This window comes from Schistocerca cancellata, chromosome 3 (assembly GCF_023864275.1).
Source record: "Schistocerca cancellata isolate TAMUIC-IGC-003103 chromosome 3, iqSchCanc2.1, whole genome shotgun sequence".
Taxonomy (NCBI): Eukaryota; Metazoa; Arthropoda; class Insecta; order Orthoptera; family Acrididae; genus Schistocerca; species Schistocerca cancellata.
In genome coordinates, this window is record NC_064628.1 from 169,595,851 (window position 1) to 169,616,311 (window position 20,461).

Below are 20,461 nucleotides of genomic sequence, written 5' to 3' on the forward strand. Positions count from 1 at the left end.
GGTGTACTCAACGACGAACCTGGGTGCACGAATGGCAAAACGTCATTTTTTCGGATGAATCCAGGTTCTGTTTACAGCATCATGATGGCAGCATCCGTGTTAGGCGACATCGCGGTGAACGCACATTGGAAGCGTGTGTTCGTCATCGCCATACTGGCGTATCACCCGGCGTGATGGTATGGGGTACCATTGGTTACACGTCTCGGTCACCTCTTGTTCGCATTGACGGCACTTTGAACAGTGGACGTTACATTTCACATGTGTTACGACCCGTGGCTCTACCCTTCATTCCTTCCCTGCGAAACCCTACATTTCAGCAGGATAATGCACAACCGCATGTTGTAGGTCCTGTACGGGCCTTTCTGGAAACAGAAAATGTTCGATTGCTGCCCTGGCCAGCACATTCTCCAGATCTTTCACCAATTGAAAACGTCTGGTTTATGGTGGCCGAGCAACTGGCTCGTCACAATACGCCAGTCACTACTCTTTATGAAGCTGCATGGGCAGCTGTACCCGTACACGCCATCCAAGCTCTGTTTGACTCAATGCCCAGACGTATGAAGGCCGTTATTACGGCCAGAGGTGGTTGTTTTGGGTACTGATTTCTCAGGCTCTATGCACCCTAATTGCGTGAAAATGTAATCACATATCAGTTCTAGTATAATATATTTGTCCAGTGAATACCCGTTTATCATCTGCATTTCTTCTTGGTGTAGCAATTTTAATGGCCAGTAGTGTATTCTTTTGATGTTTTAGTAAAACAAAATTTATTTTTAACAGTGCGAAGGAGTCTTACTACTTTTTGTTGCACAGGGGGGAGGGGGAGGGGGTCGCGGTGTGAATGGAATAACAAGAAACCGATTTGAGCAAATATCACACCAGTTGCGCTAAAAACGATTTTTAACTTCTCTAGCATGCCATTTCTTCACATTGCCATTCTTCAGCAACAGTTGTTGAAAATAATGAACAATAATCTAAATGACAAGATTGGTCCTAGCGGTGGGCGGAAACGTGCGACGGAAAATGCTGAAGTAATCGGCGGTCGGCGCTACCAACAGAAACTTTACCCTGAAGTTTTGACACTACAATCGTTAGGTCGCTGGCGTTCGCAGAAATGAAAAAAAACGGAAGTCGACATGAAGGGTTCTGGACAAATCCGATGTGTGACGAAATCAAATGACGGACACATCGGACAACTTTGATTGTGCCACTTACATGCAGTTACCATTGCTAGTAAAGTGGTTATCGCCAAGCGTCAACGTGCATCGTTTTCCCTTCAATCCTTGCCCTGAGGAGGATACGCATCCTGCTAGCTTGTTGATGTACAGAATATCTAATAACAACTCAGTACTTAAAAATACAGCTCTAAAACCGGCGGTTGGTTTACAATGTGTAGCCGATCTTTCTATAGGCCAGTACGTCGATATTTTCTCCATCGACATATCGATATTCTATACTTTTTCCGACTTATCGAGGGCCTATAACTATTTTTTCAAATATCGATATATCGGATACCTGACATTTTTAAAAATACCTACAGTCCTTGTTCCGACGTTGCAGATGATAACGGAAGCAAGACTGAAGAAAAATGAAGACATGTTTGTAGGATTTGTCGATCTGGAAAAAACGTTGCACAATGTAAAATGGTGCAAAATGTTCGATATCCTAAGGAAAATAGGTGTAAGCTGCAGGGAAAGAGAGGTAATACAAAATACGCCATAGAATGAAGGCTTTCACGACCGGATAACATAGCTGCTAGTAAACCTTTCGGGATATGGAGTCGTGGTCCAAGTAACTCTTCTGTTCCTGACGTTTCGTCCAGACCAGCGCTGGACATCCTCAGAGGCGCTCATCCACTGAGTCTTGCCGACAGGCGGCATGACTCAACGGAGAAGCGCCTCTGAGAATGGCCAGCGCAGTTCTGGACGAAGCGTCAGAAACAGAAGAGTTTCTAGGACCACGACCTCACATCCCGAAAGGTTTACTATCAAATATAAAATATGCACAAGAACCAAGGGAGAATAGTGAGAGTGGAAGACCAAGAACGAACTGCACGGATTAAAAAGGGTAGTCCTTCGCCCCTGCTCTTCAGTCTGTACGTCAAGGGGGCTATGACAGAAACTATAAAAGAGGTTCAAGAGTGGGGTTAAAGCTGAAGGTGAAAGGATATCAATCCTAACATTCGCTGAACACATTTCTATCCTCAGTGAAAGTGAAGAAGAACTACAGGACCTGTTGAATGGTCTTGAACAGTCTAATGAGTACAAAATAGGGACTGAGAGTAAACTGAAGAAGTACGAAAGTAATAAGAAATAGTAGAAATGAGAACAGTGAGAAACTTAACATTATAACTGGTGATCACGAAATTAAGGAATCCTGCTAACTTGGTAGCAAAATAACCAATGGCGTTCAGAGCAAGGAGGACACAAAAAGCGGATTAGCACTGTCAAAAAGGGCATTCCTGGCCAAGAGAAGTCTACTAATATCAAACATACGTCTTAGTTTGAGGAAGAAATGTCTGAGAATGTACGTTTGGAGCACAGCATTGTGTGACAGTGAAACGTGGACTGTGGGAAAACAGGAACACAAGAGGACAGAAGTATTTGAGATGTGGTGCTACAGAAGAATGTTGAAAATTAGATGGACTGATAAGATAAGGAATGAGGATGCTCTCTGCAGAATCGGCGAGGAAAAGAATATTTTATAAGCACTGGCAAGAAGAAGGTACAGGACGATAGGACATATGTTAAGACATCAGAGAATGATTTCCAAGGTACTAGAGGGAGCTGTAGGGGGTAAAAAATGTAGAGGGAGATAGAGATTGGGATACAACCAGCAAATAATTGAGGACGTAGGTTGCAGGTGCTACTCTGAGATCAAGAGATTGGCACAGGAGGGGGAACTCGTGACAGACCGCATCAACCAGTCAGAAGACTGATGACTCAAGAAAAAAGGATTTTCTCAAAAGTGGGAATACCATCCTTCTTCGGTGTCAGAGAAATGAAGAGCAAACATAAGACTTTTTCAGAATTTTGAGCAAAGTGACCTGGAGATATATTAAGAAACAGCAACATAGACAATAGGAATTATTCAAATGTCATCATCATCATCATCATCATAATTATCATCACCGTCACCAACGCTAAATATAACGTGTGAGACAGAAGAATGGCGACTAGAATTTAATGATCCGTAATAATAAGGAAAGAAATCGACCGTGACCGTAAAGGACGGAAAACTTAAATCTCGATGCCCGAACAAGGATTTGAACTGCATTCCTTTCGAATGTGAATCCTTGTCTTAATTACTGTTCCGCCTTGGTCGCTGAATCTTGATTGATGATTTGGGAGTATTCGAGAATTTGAAGCGTCGACGCTGGTCGCTTTTCGTTCGTTGATAGGATGTATTGTGAGTCTGTGCCGTTGATCAAAGACCATCACTGCAGTAGAGGATAAAAACTATGTTTTAAAAGCTGGAATTCAAATCAATTCACTTTCTAAATAAGTAACATCATAACATTCGGTTTGAAAAGATTACCGAATACACAACATTTTACCTTTTATGCACTTAAGGATCTGCTATGGATTCTTACCTAAATCTTCCTGTACTCCAAGCAAAGCTTCCGCCCCGAGCTCCCCCTGGTATGAAAACATGTAGTAATACACTGGAGCCATGTCTTTATACTTCCTGACAGCTTCATCCGTGTTCCAATTAAATAATGCATCAGAATATAGCTAAAAAGGAAAAGAAATAAAAAATCATAGTTGCATTAGTTAGCAGATAGCTTTGTGACTATCATACTACTCCTATTTAATTGTTGCTTATTACACCAAAATGAGTTTCGACCTTAATGGCTCATCTTCGGACTTTGTATAATTCCAGTTCGAAAAAGAGCTGCTGTATTTATTAGTTTCATGTTGTATTTATTACCAAACGTTACTGTTTCATTCCATTGCAAAAAAGAGATGACTTACCTTCACAACGTGATTAAATCTGGAAGAGGAAATCTGAAGTTGAAGGTGATGAACATAACTTCATTTTTTACTTAATATTTGAAAACATGTAGTAATGGTTCAAAATGGTTCAAATTGCTCTGAGCACTATGGGACTTAACATCTATGGTCATTAGTCCCCTAGAACTTAGAACTAATTAAACCTAACTAACCTAAGGACATCACACAACACCCAGTCATCACGAGGCACAGAAAATCCCTGACCCCGCCGGGAATCGAACCCGGGAATCCGGGCGCGGGAAGCGAGACTGATTATGGTTATTGTTACATTTTTAGCATGTATGCGGCAGTGCATTACCTAACATTGTCGCGTCATGGTGTGCCTGAAGTGTCAGTGATGCGTTTTTCGTAGGTTTCCTTTCAAATATCTGGAAATCCATTGTATAAAATAAAATTATTCAAATGACATCAACAATAAAAAGGAATGCAGTAGTCAACATTTAGTTTGTGAGCTTAGAAACCGTTCATTCTTATGCTCTGGTTGATACTCCAGTCATTACTGCAAATGCAATGGGTTTTTCCTGTTTGGAAAATAAATTACTGAAAATGGAAACTCTATGGAAATTTAGTGAGGTTAAGGTTTGTGCAGAACATTAAATAAGAAATATCACCACCTCCCTGTTCCGTTGTCCATCTTTTGTGTCTTTCTAACACTCTCTTGCCAGAAGGAGATGCACTCACCTCATCCATGTCGCTGTGTTCATTTACATCTACCCATACATTTTCGTTCTTTATTTTCCATGAAACAATTCTTATCAAATCGAAAAAAACGTCACTTCAGTAGACTGCACTGTCGAAGCCTCTGTTTGCGTAAATGTCCAGCTTTCGCTTTTATACAGCGCAGTCGATTGTTCTGTGCAGTTTTATTTACTTTTCTTCCTTGTTTTGCTCTTCAAAAGTGTGTACACTGCCCAATTATGAAACTAATAAATATCTTCTATCGTGATGTGACTATTACTGTTTACACTTATTTTGCATTCTAGACATTTGAAAATTGGCATTATTGATAATGTTGCGAAGCTTAAACTCTTAGTAGTAATTGCGAGGGAGTGTATGTAACTGCAGCACTTCAGAGTCGCTACCATAAAATACCTGCAGAATCAGATCGTGATAGCCATCTAACAATACAGCTAATAAGAGAGTAAGATAAGATCACTGAAGATCCGCAGTGTTTGTTAATAGTTACAATTACAACCTGTTGAAGTAGTGGAAGATCTTAATTACAACTTCTTCTCTTTCAGTTCTGAGAGAGTCTTAAGTAATGTCTTATACGCTTTTGCGATCTATGTTGTACATTGGGTGTTGGCTATTATCACTACTCCAGGAAGAATAATTAGCGACTAATATTGTCGGTGATCTATTTACAAGACATGATATTTCAAGTCTAACGTTTGGAATAGATAGATCAGCCAATACTTTAAATTACTTAGCGGTCTGTTTTGTTAACAATAGATGGATTAATCCACGTTTTATTTTGGTGTCATCTTTTGCTCCTAAGGAATTTGCTCCTATTGAAACGGCTGGAACGTCAAGTAATTGTTACACAGTAAAGCATTTTTCCATAAATTTCTCGGAAAGCACATCTTGAATAGCACACTTACACGAAAAACTCAGAAAGAATTGTGACTCAGTATTCTAAAAAGATCTGCTTACCTCAGTGATTTTGCTGTAAGTAAGTTCCCCAGACGGGAAGTAGAAATTGTATATCTTCTCTGTAATGAATTCGACTTGCGGCGACACATCGTAAGATAGAGACATGGGAAGGATTTTCTTGCCGTCGTGCTGAAATTCTTGCAACAGTGTGCTATTTAAGGCTAGAGCTGGAAAACACAACAAGACGTAATACCTCTTAGTGCATATAGTTACTAAAGATCAATATACAAACATCCACAGAAGGTACTGATAAAATTTTTAAGTGTCAATTTGTTGTGATATTCATTAGGATAAACTCAAAACAGTAACAGCTGCTTGATCAATTCAGCCAGTATAGCAAATGTGACCTGACAATGACATGAAATTTCAGTAACAAATAGTAGGATATAACGTCCGCGTTCTCCAAAACTCTATAAGGCAACCGTTCTATTTCCTATGGATCGTAATTCCACGGACATATGGAGACATTCAACATCTACATCTATACTCCGCAACTCATCTTACGATGTGCATGGAGGGTAATTTGTGCACCACTGCCACTTTCCCCCGTTCCCGTTGCAGTAGCAAGTAGTTCGCTGGAAGAACGACTTCCGGTAAGCCTTCGTATGGGCTCGAATCTCCCTAACATTATTTTCACAGTCTTTTCGCGAGACACACTAGGAGAGAGCAATATACAGAGCGTTCAAAAAAAAAGTATGATTCTTTGAGAGGCGATAGCACTCATCGAAACAAGAAAAATAAGTCCAATAAACATGGATCCGGGAACGCATACTTTCCGAGATAAACGCATGTTTACAGGAAGGGCTGCGCGACACTTGATTGCGGATACTAGGACAGTAGTGCACTGACGCTCCATCAAATGTATCGCCAGGGTACTAAGATGCCTTACTCACACTTCTCTACCTGCCACTAGGTGGTCTGCAGCCAGTTGTGTGGTTCGAGTCGGGTTTTAGGCTGCGTTAGTTTTCGTCGTGTTAGTGTGCGTTATTCTACAGTATTGTCAACTCAGGGTAGGTACTATGGTGTTTTACCGTCTTCCAAATGCGGATTCACTTACTTGTTTATTGTCATTGCCCTGTTGTACGTACAAATGGTGTAGTACATTTCTTCTCCTCCACCACTTGTTACCAATGGAAGCCTACTACTCGACAAGTGAAATAGTCGATATGATATTTTGCTATTGTTTAACAAATGGATGCAGCCCGCGAGCCCATGCCCTCTACGCTGAAAAGTATCCACAGCGCATAGTGCCCTCTGATAAGCTATTTGGCAGACTTTTCCAACGTCTGAGGGACACAGGTTCCCCTGAATCTCGGAAGACTGACAGTGGAAGACCCCGCACAGTCTGCACGCCTGACATGGAGGAGCGGGTGCTACATTCAGTGGAAGAAACCCCTGGGACCAGTGTGCGACGATTATCAGCAGCAGAAAACGTGTCTCATTCTCTTATCTGTGGAGTACTTCATGAACAACTGCCATACCCATATCATCTAGAGTGCGTTCAGGCCCTCAGACCACAGGATCATCATAGCAGACAGCGGCTCTGTCAATGGCAGTTGCAGAAGGGTGCCGCAGATCCACTGTTCATATCCAAGATTTTATTTATCGATGAGGCAGGATTCACGAGAGATGGTGCTGTGAACTTCCATACCAGCATGCTTGGGCAGGTTGAAATCCCCTTTGCAATTTAGGAAAGAGGGCATCAACACCGGTTCTCAGTCAACGCATCGGCTGGCGCCCTTGCCAATAGATTAGTAGGGTCATACGTGCTACCAGAAAGGTTAACTCGGGTGCATTATTTGGAATTTCTCATTAATGTATTGCGTGCTTTGCTGGAGGCTGTGCCACTGCAGCAACGAATACATATGTGGTTCATGCATGATGGCCCACCAGCACACTTTCGTCACAATGTGCGCGAACATCTGACACGACGTTTCAGAACAGCTGGATTTGTCGTTTGTTTGGGGGGGGGGGGGGGGCGGCGGCACACCTTGGCCTTCTCGTTCCCCAGATCTCAATCCCATAGACTTTCGGTTATGGGAACGTTTGAAGGAATTGGTCTATACGAAGCCAGTCAACGATGTCTGGACGCTACAATGTTGCGTCTTCAATGCGTGCCAGCAGTTATAGCAACTGGGTATACTACAAAGGTGTGTCATTCCTTACGCCAGAGGGCACAGGGGTGCTTGTCATGAATGGACGCCACGTTCAACACCTCCTGTAAATGGTTGTTTATCGCAAAAAGTATGCATTTCCGGACCCATGCTCATTGAGCTTATTTTCTTGTTTCGATGAGTACTACCACCTCTCAAAGTATTCGCCACATTTTTTTAAAAAATATCCTGTACTTGTTGGCTCTTCTAGAGACGCACTGACTCGCAACTTTAACAATAAACTATACCGTTATGCAGAACCTTTCTCTCGCGTCATCTCCCACTGGAGTTGGTTGATCGTCTTTGTGACTCTTTCATGCTTACTGAATGAAACTGTAACGAAACGGAAACGCGCTGAGCTTCTTTGGACCATCTCTATTTCATCTATCAGTGCTATCTGACGAGCAACATTCAAGTATTTTTCGAACCAATGTTTTGTAAATTACTCTCTTTGTTGATGGACTACATTTCCTGAGGATTGTTCCAATAAATCTCATTCTTGCATCCACGTTACTCGCAATTAATTTTATGTGGTCTTTCCATTAAAATCCGTATATTCGTATACTCCTAGATATTTTATGGATGCAACTGCTTCCAGTGGCTATTGTAGTTTTACAATAAAGGGTTTATTGTGTCCATGTATTCGCAATACGCTGCATTTGTTTATTGTGAGGGGCTGCACCAAGCGTCGATCATCTCCAGGTCTTCCTACATTTCGCTACAATTTTCTAGCGTCGCGACTTCTTTGTCTCCAACAGCATCATCCACGTACAATTCACCGAGAGAAAGAGCGTCCAGTTATTTTTGGTTCTTTCATTGTACAAATCCTACCACTAATACTCTAATATTGAACTAATCAGATGCTTGTGTCTTAAACACAACATCGTCAGCATAGTGCCTCGACCAATGGGCGGCCTCGTTCAGAATGTCATACGATAGGGCGCAAAAGCTATGATAAGGATTTTGAAGCCATTATGTGTAACAATCTCAGTCTACAGGCTGTACTAGCAGTTAAAACCACAACAACAGTATATTAAGCTTCAGTTTATTTGGGAATCATGTCAACACTGAAAGAAACGTAAATATGTTTCCTTCCAGAAACTGCTAATATACCATAGCCGATGCATTACGTGGAAAATAACACTGTGTGCAGATTCTGAACACTTATTCATATTACGTAACTAATGCACATGGCATCTCGATTTATATCGTTTCAAACCTCCACCATATCACCTATCTGTTATCATTGTCGTCATCATAGCGAAAAAAGTCACCTGCTGTGAACAAGCTTCCTTCATCTTTAGTGACCCCTACCAACCACGGTAGAGGTGTGAGGGGTTCCAAGTTCAGTGGATGTCTGGGTAGAAAGGCGCCTTTCCGGTCAGCCTCGACTGTTGGCCGGAATGGTATAACAGGAGTCAAGAACGACGCCTGCAACAAAGTCATAAACCCATCATGATACAGTAATGCTCTAGCACAGAAGTCATAATAAAAATGCGTTAAACGCTGGGAAACTAATCTACAGAAAAAATACACTCCTGGAAATTGAAATAAGAACACCGTGAATTCATTGTCCCAGGAAGGGGAAACTTTATTGACACATTCCTGGGGTCAGATACATCACATGATCACACTGACAGAACCACAGGCACATAGACACAGGCAACAGAGCATGCACAATGTCGGCACTAGTACAGTGTATATCCACCTTTCGCAGCAATGCAGGCTGCTATTCTCCCATGGAGACGATCGTAGAGATGCTGGATGTAGTCCTGTGGAACGGCTTGCCATGCCATTTCCACCTGGCGCCTCAGTTGGACCAGCGTTCGTGCTGGACGTGCAGACCGCGTGAGACGACGCTTCATCCAGTCCCAAACATGCTCAATGGGGGACAGATCCGGAGATCTTGCTGGCCAGGGTAGTTGACTTACACCTTCTAGAGCACGTTGGGTGGCACGGGATACATGCGGACGTGCATTGTCCTGTTGGAACAGCAAGTTCCCTTGCCGGTCTAGGAATGGTAGAACGATGGGTTCGATGACGGTTTGGATGTACCGTGCACTATTCAGTGTCCCCTCGACGATCACCAGTGGTGTACGGCCAGTGTAGGAGATCGCTCCCCACACCATGATGCCGGGTGTTGGCCCTGTGTGTCTCGGTTGTATGCAGTCCTGATTGTGGCGCTCACATGCACGGCGCCAAACACGCATACGACCATCATTGGCACCAAGGCAGAAGCGACTCTCATCGCTGAAGACGACACGTCTCCATTCGTCCCTCCATTCACGCCTGTCGCGACACCACTGGAGGCGGGCTGCACGATGTTGGGGCGTGAGCGGAAGACGGCCTAACGGTGTGCGGGACCGTAGCCCAGCTTCATGGAGACGGTTGCGAATGGTCCTCGCCGATACCCCAGGAGCAACAGTGTCCCTGATTTGCTGGGAAGTGGCGGTGCGGTCCCCTACGGCACTGCGTAGGATCCTACGGTCTTGGCGTGCATCCGTGCGTCGCTGCGGTCCGGTCCCAGGTCGACGGGCACGTGCACCTTCCGCCGACCATTGGCGACAACATCGATGTACTGTGGAGACCTCACGCCCCACGTGTTGAGCAATTCGGCGGTACGTCCACCCGGCCTCCCGCATGCCCACTATACGCCCTCGCTCAAAGTCCGTCAACTGCACATACGGTTCACGTCCACGCTGTCGCGGCATGCTACCAGTGTTAAAGACTGCGATGGAGCTCCGTATGCGACGGCAAACTGGCTGACACTGACGGCGGCGGTGCACAAATGCTGCGCAGCTAGCGCCATTCGACGGCCAACACCGCGGTTCCTGGTGTGTCCGCTGTGCCGTGCGTGTGATCATTGCTTGTACAGCCCTCTCGCAGTGTCCGGAGCAAGTATGGTGGGTCTGACACACCAGTGTCAATGTGTTCTTTTTTCCATTTCCTGGAGTGTATATTACTTGCTTTGATAGGCGCTCTTCATTGTAACCATCTCTATTCATCGAATTCTTATAATCGTTAGAACCTCAAACATACTTTTATTTCATTTCGCCTGAAAAAAATTTCACGCGTGTGACATGTCTAGCTGGTGAAGAATATCTATCAAACGTATCAGTTAGTAAATATCACATTTAATCCAAGAATATCTTAGCATGACTAGAAAAACATAATGACATAATGAATATTATATTCCGTATTCTTCTATCCCCAAAGATGTCGCAGAGAGAGACAGAGAGAGCAAGAACGTTACGTGTGGAATTTTCTTTATAAGTCACTTACTTTCTAGTTGTTTCAATTACTTATTTTGATAATTACTTAACTGTTTCGAAAGATCTGTCGTACAAGCCTGTATCCGTCAAGAGTAGATTCGTTATAGAATAATATAAATCAGTTTTGATTTTAAGATTATTGTGAATACCAGTTTCACTCTCAAACTGCAATGAATTGATGGCATCACATGACACCAGTCAGTGACTACACTGTGTCCCATTGGTATTACCTACAATTTAAACGGATAGTTAAAAATTTAAATGCTTAAATTCATGAATATAGAAGCTAAATTTATAAGGTGTCTTAATATGGATATCGGGATGTTATTCTTCTCTAGATCTCGCTCCTCTAACTCAGAATAAAATTCCGATTGGGAACTCCACAGCAAGACGTCATAGGCATGAAACTATTCACTAATCAAGGTACATTGTTTTAGTGGGGAATCGCGATAAAACTACATCCTTCCAGTAGTGTTTTATGATTTTTTTGTAGTATACCATCCAACAACGGATAGCATTCATTTCTTTATCTTTCTTATTCTTTTTTCTTCCAATGAACAGCGAAAGGGTATATTTACTTGAGATTACCAAATATTCTCGAGATTAAGTCCGCAAATCGACAGTGCTGTAGTTTGAATGGAATAACTATACGTAAAACCGACTTGTAGCGAGACAAATTGTGGCTTGATAAATACAGCTTTAAAGTTTTTTTCTTTCTAGTTCTTTTCCTGGAGAAGTTCTTAAAACTACATTTAAAGCCAATATCCACCCATTCTACGCGAAATCATAGATGAGAACGCAGTGCAAGCTGAGTTTACACCAGGACTGAAACGGAACTAGAGATACTAGATTTTTGCAGCGAGCACAGTTTAATCACTGCAAAAAGCTGGTTGAAGAATAATGAAATAGATTTGTATATGCGGAAAAGGTCTGGAGACACGAGGGGTTCTTGATAAATTACGTAATGGTGAGACAGAGAAACCGAATTTTAAATCCAAAACGTTTCCAGGAGTGGAAAAGGACTCCGACCGTACTTTACTGGTTATGAATTGCAGATTAAAACTGAACAAATGTCAGAAAAGTACGAAATACTGGAGGTAAGACCTAGATGATTTGACGGAGCTAGAGGTTGTTGAGAGTTACAAAGTAAGCATTAGAAAACTTTCGATTGAAACTTTGGAACGGGACACAATAAAATACAAACTGCTATCTTTCAGAGATGAAGTAATGAAGGCAACAATTAACTATTTGGCAAAGAATCCGAATTCAATAGAAATTCTTGTCTAACACATGATATATTGAATTTAATGGACGAAAGGAAAAAATATAAAAATGAAGTCTATGAAGTAGAAAAAAAAGTAATATACATATCTACAAAGTGAGATTGACAGAAGGGGCAAATCAGCAAAGAAAGAATAGCCAGAGGAGAAATTTAATCCTGTAGAAGCAAGCAAAAAGAGAGGTGACGTGAATAACATAATTGTATAAACGTTTGGAGAAAAATACAAGCATCTGTACGAACTTCAAGGGCTCAGATGGGAAGTTAGTTCTTGTACAGAAAGGACAGCTCAAAGGATAAAGGAATTTACTGAAGGGTATATAAAAGAAAGAACAATATTATGGAAAGAAGAAAATGAATTATGATGGTATAGAGGATGCAATAGCCGGCCGGTGTGGCCGTGCGGTTCTAGGCGCTTCAGTCTGGAACCGCGTGACCGCTACGGTCGCAGGTTCGAATCCTGCCTCGGGCATGGATGTGTGTGATGTCCTTAGGGTAGTTAGGTTTAAGTAGTTCTAAGTTCTAGGGGACTGATGACCATAGATGTTAAGTCCCATAGTGCTCAGAGCCATTTGAACCTTTTTTTCTTTTTTTTGAGGGTGCAATACTGCGAGAAGTATTTGGCATATGACTGAGTGACCAAAAGATGCATGGAGTACACTACGTTCCCTCGGAACTATTAAGATTCTTGGGAAAACTAATAGGGACAAAAATGTTCCATCTGGTATGCAAGATATGTGTGACAGGCGAAATACTGTCAGCCATCAAGAAGACTAATAATCGCAGTCCAAAGAAAGTAGATTCTCAGCGGTGTGAGTATCACTGAACTATCAGCTTAATAAGCTACTGTCACAAAATGCTGACACCTATTATCTACGGAATAATGTCAAGACTAGTAACAGCCAACCTAGCTGAAGATCATTTTGGATTCTGGACCAATGTAACACATCAGAAAAGAAATGAAAAAAAACGCAAGTGTACGGATATAGCAACTATATATTTACAAAAAGGTTTTAACAAAGTTGGCTGGAATACACTCTCTGAAATTCTGTAGTTATCAAAAACAAATGGTTCGTATGGCTCTGAGCACTACGGGACTTAACTTCTGAGGTCATCAGTCCCCTGGAACTTAGAACTACTTAAACCTAACTAAGGACATCACACACATCCATGCCCGAGGCAGGATTCGAACCTGCGACTGTTGCGGTCGCGCGGTTCCAGACTGTAGCGCCTAGAACCGCTCGGCCACCCCTGCCGGCTCTGTGGTTATCATGGATAAAATACAGGAAGCGAAAGATTATTTACAACTTGTTCAAAAACCTGATTGCAGTTATGAGTGTTGAAGGACATGAAAAGAAGGCAGTACTTGACAAGAGAGTGAGATAGTGTTGTACTTCATTCCCAATGTCGATTAATACGAAGCTTAAGAAAACAGTGCATGGAGAGCTGCATCAAACCAGTTTCAGGACTGAAGACCACAACAACAACAGACAGCCGCGGTGGTCTAGCGGTTCTAGGCGCTCAGTCCGGAACCGCGCGACTGCTACGGTCGCAGGTTCGAATCCTGCCACGGGCATGGATGTGTGTGATGTCCTTAGGTTAGTTAGGTTTAAGTAGTTCTAAGTTCTAGGGGACTGATGACCACAGATGTTAAGTCCCATAGTGTTCAGAGCCATTTGAACAACAACAACAACAACAAGGAAACAGTAAAGGAAAACTAGCAGAAATGTGAAAAAATTATTAAAGATTAGGAAGAAGAAATAAAAATTTTAAGGTTTGTCGATGACATTGAAATCCTCTGAGGTAAAACGAAAACCTTGGAAGATCATTTGAACGAAACGGATAGTACCTGAAAAGAAAATGAAGGGTGTTGATCAATAAAATTTTAACAAGGGTAATGAAAAGTAGTCAGTTAGGAGATGCTGAGGGAATTAGATTAGGAAATGAGACAGTAAAAGCTTCAGTCGAGTTCTGCTGATAGAGGCAGAAGAGAATATAGATTGCCGACTTACAACAGCGTAACAGGCTTTTCTGAAAACGATGAGTATCTTAAAATTCAATAAAAATTTAGGTTTTAAGAAATATTTTCTGAATTTGTCTGGTGTTTAGCCTTATACAGAGGTGAAAAGTTTTTGACAAAAATTACAGGCAAGGAGAGAACAGAAACCTCTGAAATGTGGTCCTAAAGAAGGATGCTGATGGGTATATCAGATAACTGATAATAAGATACTGAGTCGCTTAGGGAAAAAGTAAAATTTATGGTACAAGTCGACTAAAAGCTACAGTCTGAGGCATCAAGGAGTAATCAGTTTGTTAGTGGGTGGTAGTGTAGCAGGTAAAAAACCTGCAGTGGAAGACCAAAGCCTGACTACAGGTGGCTGTAGGATGCAACAGCTACGCAGAAATGAAGAAGCTTTCACTTGGTGGACTAGCTTCGCGAGCTACATCTAACCAGTCATCACAATGAAGACCACCACAACTAATATCAGCAACACTGCTGTGTGCATTTTCTTGCAACACTCAAACAATTCCAATTCAATATTTTGCAATAAACATCCATTTCTTTAAAATATTTCCGATTCCATAACTTTCATTTCTGTGTATCCACATTGTATTTATCATTACTGAATGTAAGTTATGAAATAATATTTATCCACTGTTAGTACTAAATAAAAAAGTTGAGCAAAGAATAATGATCACTTTGGAGTAAAATAAAAAATTCTAAAAGTCGAATTTAATTTAACGGGAAAATGTGATACAGTATTAAAAATCAGAACAGTGCTTCTGTATAGTCCCTGATCGACGGCAATTAAACTCTGCTATGTCTGGCAACACAGCGACGATTTATGCAGATAAATACACACACACCCAGGCAGCGTTCTGTTAATGCTGCTCATAAGCTGCATCAGGAATATGAAACTCGGGAATTTCTCAGTGCGCTCAAGAAACATGCATCCATTTTTCTATCAGACCTTTGACGGGACCTGAGTTTCTGTGTGAATTTAACAGATACAAGTTACCTTTGTTGTCTCCATGTTCTCTGGAAGTAAGTGCCAGTCAATCAGAAACATGAAACTACCTGGTAAATAGTATCTTCGAAACCCATATATGATTTGATACATACTGTTCACTTATTTGTATCTGTATTTGTCATCTATGTCATACTTTTATCGACTGGTCTACTGTCATTGTGAATTTCTGTGTTTTATTTTATATTGGACACTGTGGGTCATTATTGTAGTGAGATTCAGTGAAACGAATAGTAAGGAACCAACCTCGAACTTTTGTTGTCCCGCAATGAGCTTGTGGTCGTCGACGCCCCTTAGACAGTCGACGAGAGCGGCGCTGGGCTCTGTGGGACATCCGACCAGTGTTGCCAACTTGCGCGCATTTCGCACCGCCCCAGCCCCACTTTGTGGCGCAGCCCAAGGCATCCACGCTACACCGCTCTGCGATATCGCGCGGTGGAAGAGACCTGCAGCATGAAAAAGGATGTCACTGAAAGTTTATTACCCAGGATGTAGGATCGGAGTGGTAGTACTCTTGTTGTGTTTTCCAGTGTCTGAAGCAGGTACCTATCTATAGTAGTGATAGATGTGCTTAATATGATAAGCTCTTTGTGCCCTGTGCGTACAAGTAACATTTTCAGGATACAGTAATTTCACTGTGTGTGGCGAGTCATGATTTCAACAACAACAAAAATTATGAATATGTGCCGCAATGACTGATGCATCATGTGACCTCTAACACAATTGCACTAAAAATTTCTAAACTATATTCGTTACATTTTACTCAGACTATATAAATTTTGATTTATTGTAAGGAATCTGATGGCAATTTTCTGAGACATCCATTACTCTTCCAGGAACCATAGTAGCATATGAAAAAATACTTATCTTCGTTAACAATGAATTGAAAATGTTATTCTAATTTTATTATGAAGCAAGGAAGACAGATTAGGGTTCAATGTCCTGCTGAAAACAAGGTCATTACAGACAGAACACAAGCTCATATTGGAATGGATGGGAAAGGAGATCGGCCATGCCCTTTCAAAGGAACTATTTCAGCATTCACATTAAGCGATACAGATAAATCACAAAAATCTGAATGACCAGATGAGGATGTGAACTGCATTCCTCAAAAGTATTAGTTCACTGTCTTACAATTGTTCCTTCTCATTAAATTAATTTATTTTGCAGAAGTCAGTTACTTCTGTATGTTTTACGGGATAAACAGCCTGTTGTGTTTTCACCAATAATACCACATCACCTTCTCCTGATGTATCTATCGTTTACATTTTTCCACGAGTCATTCGAATATTTACAAACTGCAGACAAACTGATGATTGTCCGATTAAAATTACTTGATAGCTGACACATCATGCATTGTAGCTGGTTTCCTTCAATCAGATTGCTCAACATCACCCCGAACCATTCGACATTGCCAAACTCCCACAACAATTAATCGCTTCACTTGCAATTCCTTGTCCAGCTTTCTTTCTTGATGTGTTTGGATCCCGAATCGTGGGTCTGGTCCTTTTATTTTGTATTTCATCACACACAACAACCACACCAAAAACAACACACACACACACAATGATCCCAACGAAATACGTACGTTTCATACACAGAACTAACCAAACACCATTGGATTCTTCCACACCTGCCGTGATTCAGCGCCACATACACAGTTACTATAATCACAGAGATTGACATACATCAGATAAGTTTCTCACGACTTTGTGCAAAGCTGAATTTTTGAAGGCGGCAATTAATCATTGCGACAGGGCACAAGAGTCTTAAATACAACAACCTTCTGCAGTGCAATGGCATAGCGCACCTGCCCTGTTGAACGTCGTAGGTATGAATCTCGTAAATTTTCTGAATCTAATCAACAGACTTTGATTATTATGTTTATTCAGTGAAATGGTTTTTATTTGTAATACTTTGCAGCGTCATTATCATTAGTATTTCGATTTTATTATTTGCTCTTATTTTCTTCCTATTTTTTTTTTGTTTGAAATCTGCTTGTGTCACCTGTAATATGCAACCAAGTGCCAACTAGGATTGCTTATTGGTTGGTAACGAGGCAGTCTGTGTCGCCGGTGTGAGGATAGTTTCAGATAACCAATGACAATGAGAAATAACAGTTTGCTTATCCTGCTTAAACTGAAAATTTTCTGTTTTGAATTTGCTCTTAGAGGTTAGCCTTAAACGCTGTGAACAAAGAGATCCTGATTTTAGTTCTGCTGCACATTGTTTCCTCAGACACACTGCACATCATGAGGTTTTGGTTAGGTTAGGAAACAAGTTTAAATTCTGGGTTACAAAACGTATCGTCTACTGCAGTTTAGCCATTGGTCAGTTAAAGTCAGTTGTCGATAGAACATCTCTCATTCCTTCATACCAAGCGAGGTGGCGCGGTGATTAGCATACTGGACTCGCATTCGGGAGGACGACGATTCAAACCCGCGTCCGGCCAACTGATTTAGGTTTTCAGTGATTTCTCTAAATCCCTTCAGGCAAATGCCGCAATGGTTCCTTTGATAGGGCATGGCTGACTTCCTCCCCCAAACTTCCCTAATCCGATGGGACCGATGACCTCGCTGTTTGGTCCCCTCTCCCCAAGCAATCAACGAACGAACCAACCATTTCCTTCATACCTTGTGATGGCCGTTTCCAACATCCGTGTTACACATTAACAGCGTCTTTGAAGTGACCCCACTGTGTGTGTGCTGCCTTAACTGAGCAGCAGGTGGCAATAGATGTGGCAATACTATAGTAGTCAGTGACAGACGTGAACTATCAAGTAATTTTAATTGGACTACAACGAGGAAGCATACATCCTAAAGGTAAATGACTTTTTTTTCTGCATGACTGAAATACATACTTAAACGTTACAAATACCTCTCTCGTGCAATGCACTTCATAAACATTTTCGAGAAAATGAGCCAGTTTACCACATCAGTACGCCAAGCAGCAACATCAGCATAGCTGGCTGAAGCAGCAGACTAAAGGTATACATGTACTGCTTTCGAGCTTCGTAATTTTTTAAAAAAGTCTATCACCAAACACTTGTATCCCTACAGCAAATCACGTTTCTTATAAAAGGAACAATGACAATAATAGTAATGATAATCGCTGTGTTATATTCATGTTGAGGTATACGTAATATAACAAGGACAGTTCATGTGTAGTCTGCATTGTTGCCAGAGTTCTGACGAGATCTTGCCAGAGTTCCCCTCTCTCCAATTTCCCTACGTATAAAATAACAGCAAATTGAAAATAGCCCAAAATTACTGTGTATAAAATGGCCGGAAACTCAAAAATCCGAGATAGGCATTACTCTATTGATTGGAAATTCAAGATGGTGGATCCTGGGATTCTGGTGCAACCTGTGTAGTTATCAGATTCCTTAGGTTTTTCCCAACCCTACTAGGGCAGTCTGCAGGGTTGTCAGATTCCCTGGGACTTCACCGACCCTATAACATTACAGTTCAAGATGGCAGATCCTGTGATACTGGTGCAGCCTGCATGGTTTGGCCGTGCAGTTCTGGAGGCTACAGTCTGGAAGCGCGCTGCTGCTTCGGTCGCAGGTTCAAATCCTGCCTCGGGCATGGATGTGTGTGATGTCCTTAGGCTAGTTAGGTTTAATTAGTTCTAAGTTCTAGGTGACTGATGACCTCAGAAGTTAAGTCGCATAGTGCTCAGAGCCATTTGAACCATTTTGAGCCTGCATGGTTGTCGGATTTCACGTATTGTAATATAAGACACCTATCCCATGTACAAAATGGCGAGAAATTCATTGATTTTTCCCTGACGTTTCAGTCTACTTCTGGTAAGTTCAAGTCCAGCTACCCAACGTTTAAACAATTTCCCCCACCCCTCTGATGTCATAGTATTGTGTGACTTCTCCATGAGTGTATATACCCAACTACAAAACGCACCACCAAGAAATAAATTAAATACAGTAATGAAATTGTGGTAATACATATCTCTAGGTAACATATTTAAGTGATTAATATTGGGAGACCACAGGTTAATGTAAGTGTGAGATAAGACATTGTGAGAAGAAAGCCAAGGCAGAATGTGGACACTCTGTAGGGTATTTCGGTAACATAGGTATGTGGACGAGCAATATCCTGTTGGAAAATATCCCCTGGAATGTTGTTCATGAGTGGCTTCACAACAGGTTGTGAGATAACCACGAGTGCTCATGCTGTCATTCGAAGCTGCACCTCAGACCATAACTCCAGGTGTAGATTAAGTGCGTCTAGCATGCAGACAGGTTGGTTGCAGGTCCTCAACTGGCCTCCTTCTAACCAACACACTGCCATCGCTGGTACTGGCGCAAAACCAAGTTTCATCAGAAAGCACAATTGACCTCCACCCTGCCCTCCAACGAGCTCTCGCTTGACACCACTGAAGTCGCTAATGGTGGTGGTTTGGATCTGTATGGTACAGGGCGTCTGTCTCAGAGCTGTGAAGGTTTGTCACTCACTGAGGTGCCCACTGCTGCTGAAATTGCTACTGCAAAGGCAGTACGATGCATCAGAGCCACACGCTGAGCACGGTTCAAATGGTTCAAATGGCTCTGAGCACTATGCGACTTAACTTCTGAGGTCATCAGTCGCCTAGAACTTAGAACTAAGTAAACCTAACTAACCTAAGGACATCACACATATCCATGCCCGAGGCAGGATTCGAACCTGCGACCGTAGCAGTCGCTCGGCTCCAGACTGTAGCGCCTAGAACCGCACGGCCACTACGGCCGGCGCTGAGCACGGTGGTCTTCCATCTCGATAGTGCTACTGGCCATCTGGAGCCAGTCTGCTGGCGAATGCTCATTCACGTGACCACCGCTGCCAGGAGTCATGTACAGTGGCTACATTCTTGCCAAGTCTTTCTGCAGTATCGCCGAACGAACATCCAGCTTCTGGTGGCTCTATTACACGACTTCGTTCAAACTCAGTGAGGTGCTGATAATAGCCTCTTTGTCGACTTAAAGGCATTATTGACTAACATCACCTCACCACGTCCAGTGTCAAAGGTATCTAACGCTCACGATTTTTATTCTGTCACGTATACGTAA

At 42.1% G+C, this 20,461-nt stretch overlaps 1 protein-coding gene across 1 annotated transcript in view; it reads right to left on the minus strand.

Moving 5' to 3' along the window:
- Positions 1-20,461, minus strand: part of LOC126176183 (fatty acyl-CoA hydrolase precursor, medium chain-like) — a 194,967-nt gene that overhangs the window by 13,336 nt on the left and 161,170 nt on the right. Inside the window, exons 6-9 of the mRNA XM_049923325.1 lie at positions 15,646-15,845; positions 9,094-9,250; positions 5,667-5,833; positions 3,593-3,734 (exon numbers count right to left, since the gene is read on the minus strand). Of these exons, the coding sequence (XP_049779282.1) occupies positions 3,593-3,734; positions 5,667-5,833; positions 9,094-9,250; positions 15,646-15,845 (666 nt within the window). The remainder of the gene's footprint in view (positions 1-3,592; positions 3,735-5,666; positions 5,834-9,093; positions 9,251-15,645; positions 15,846-20,461) is intronic.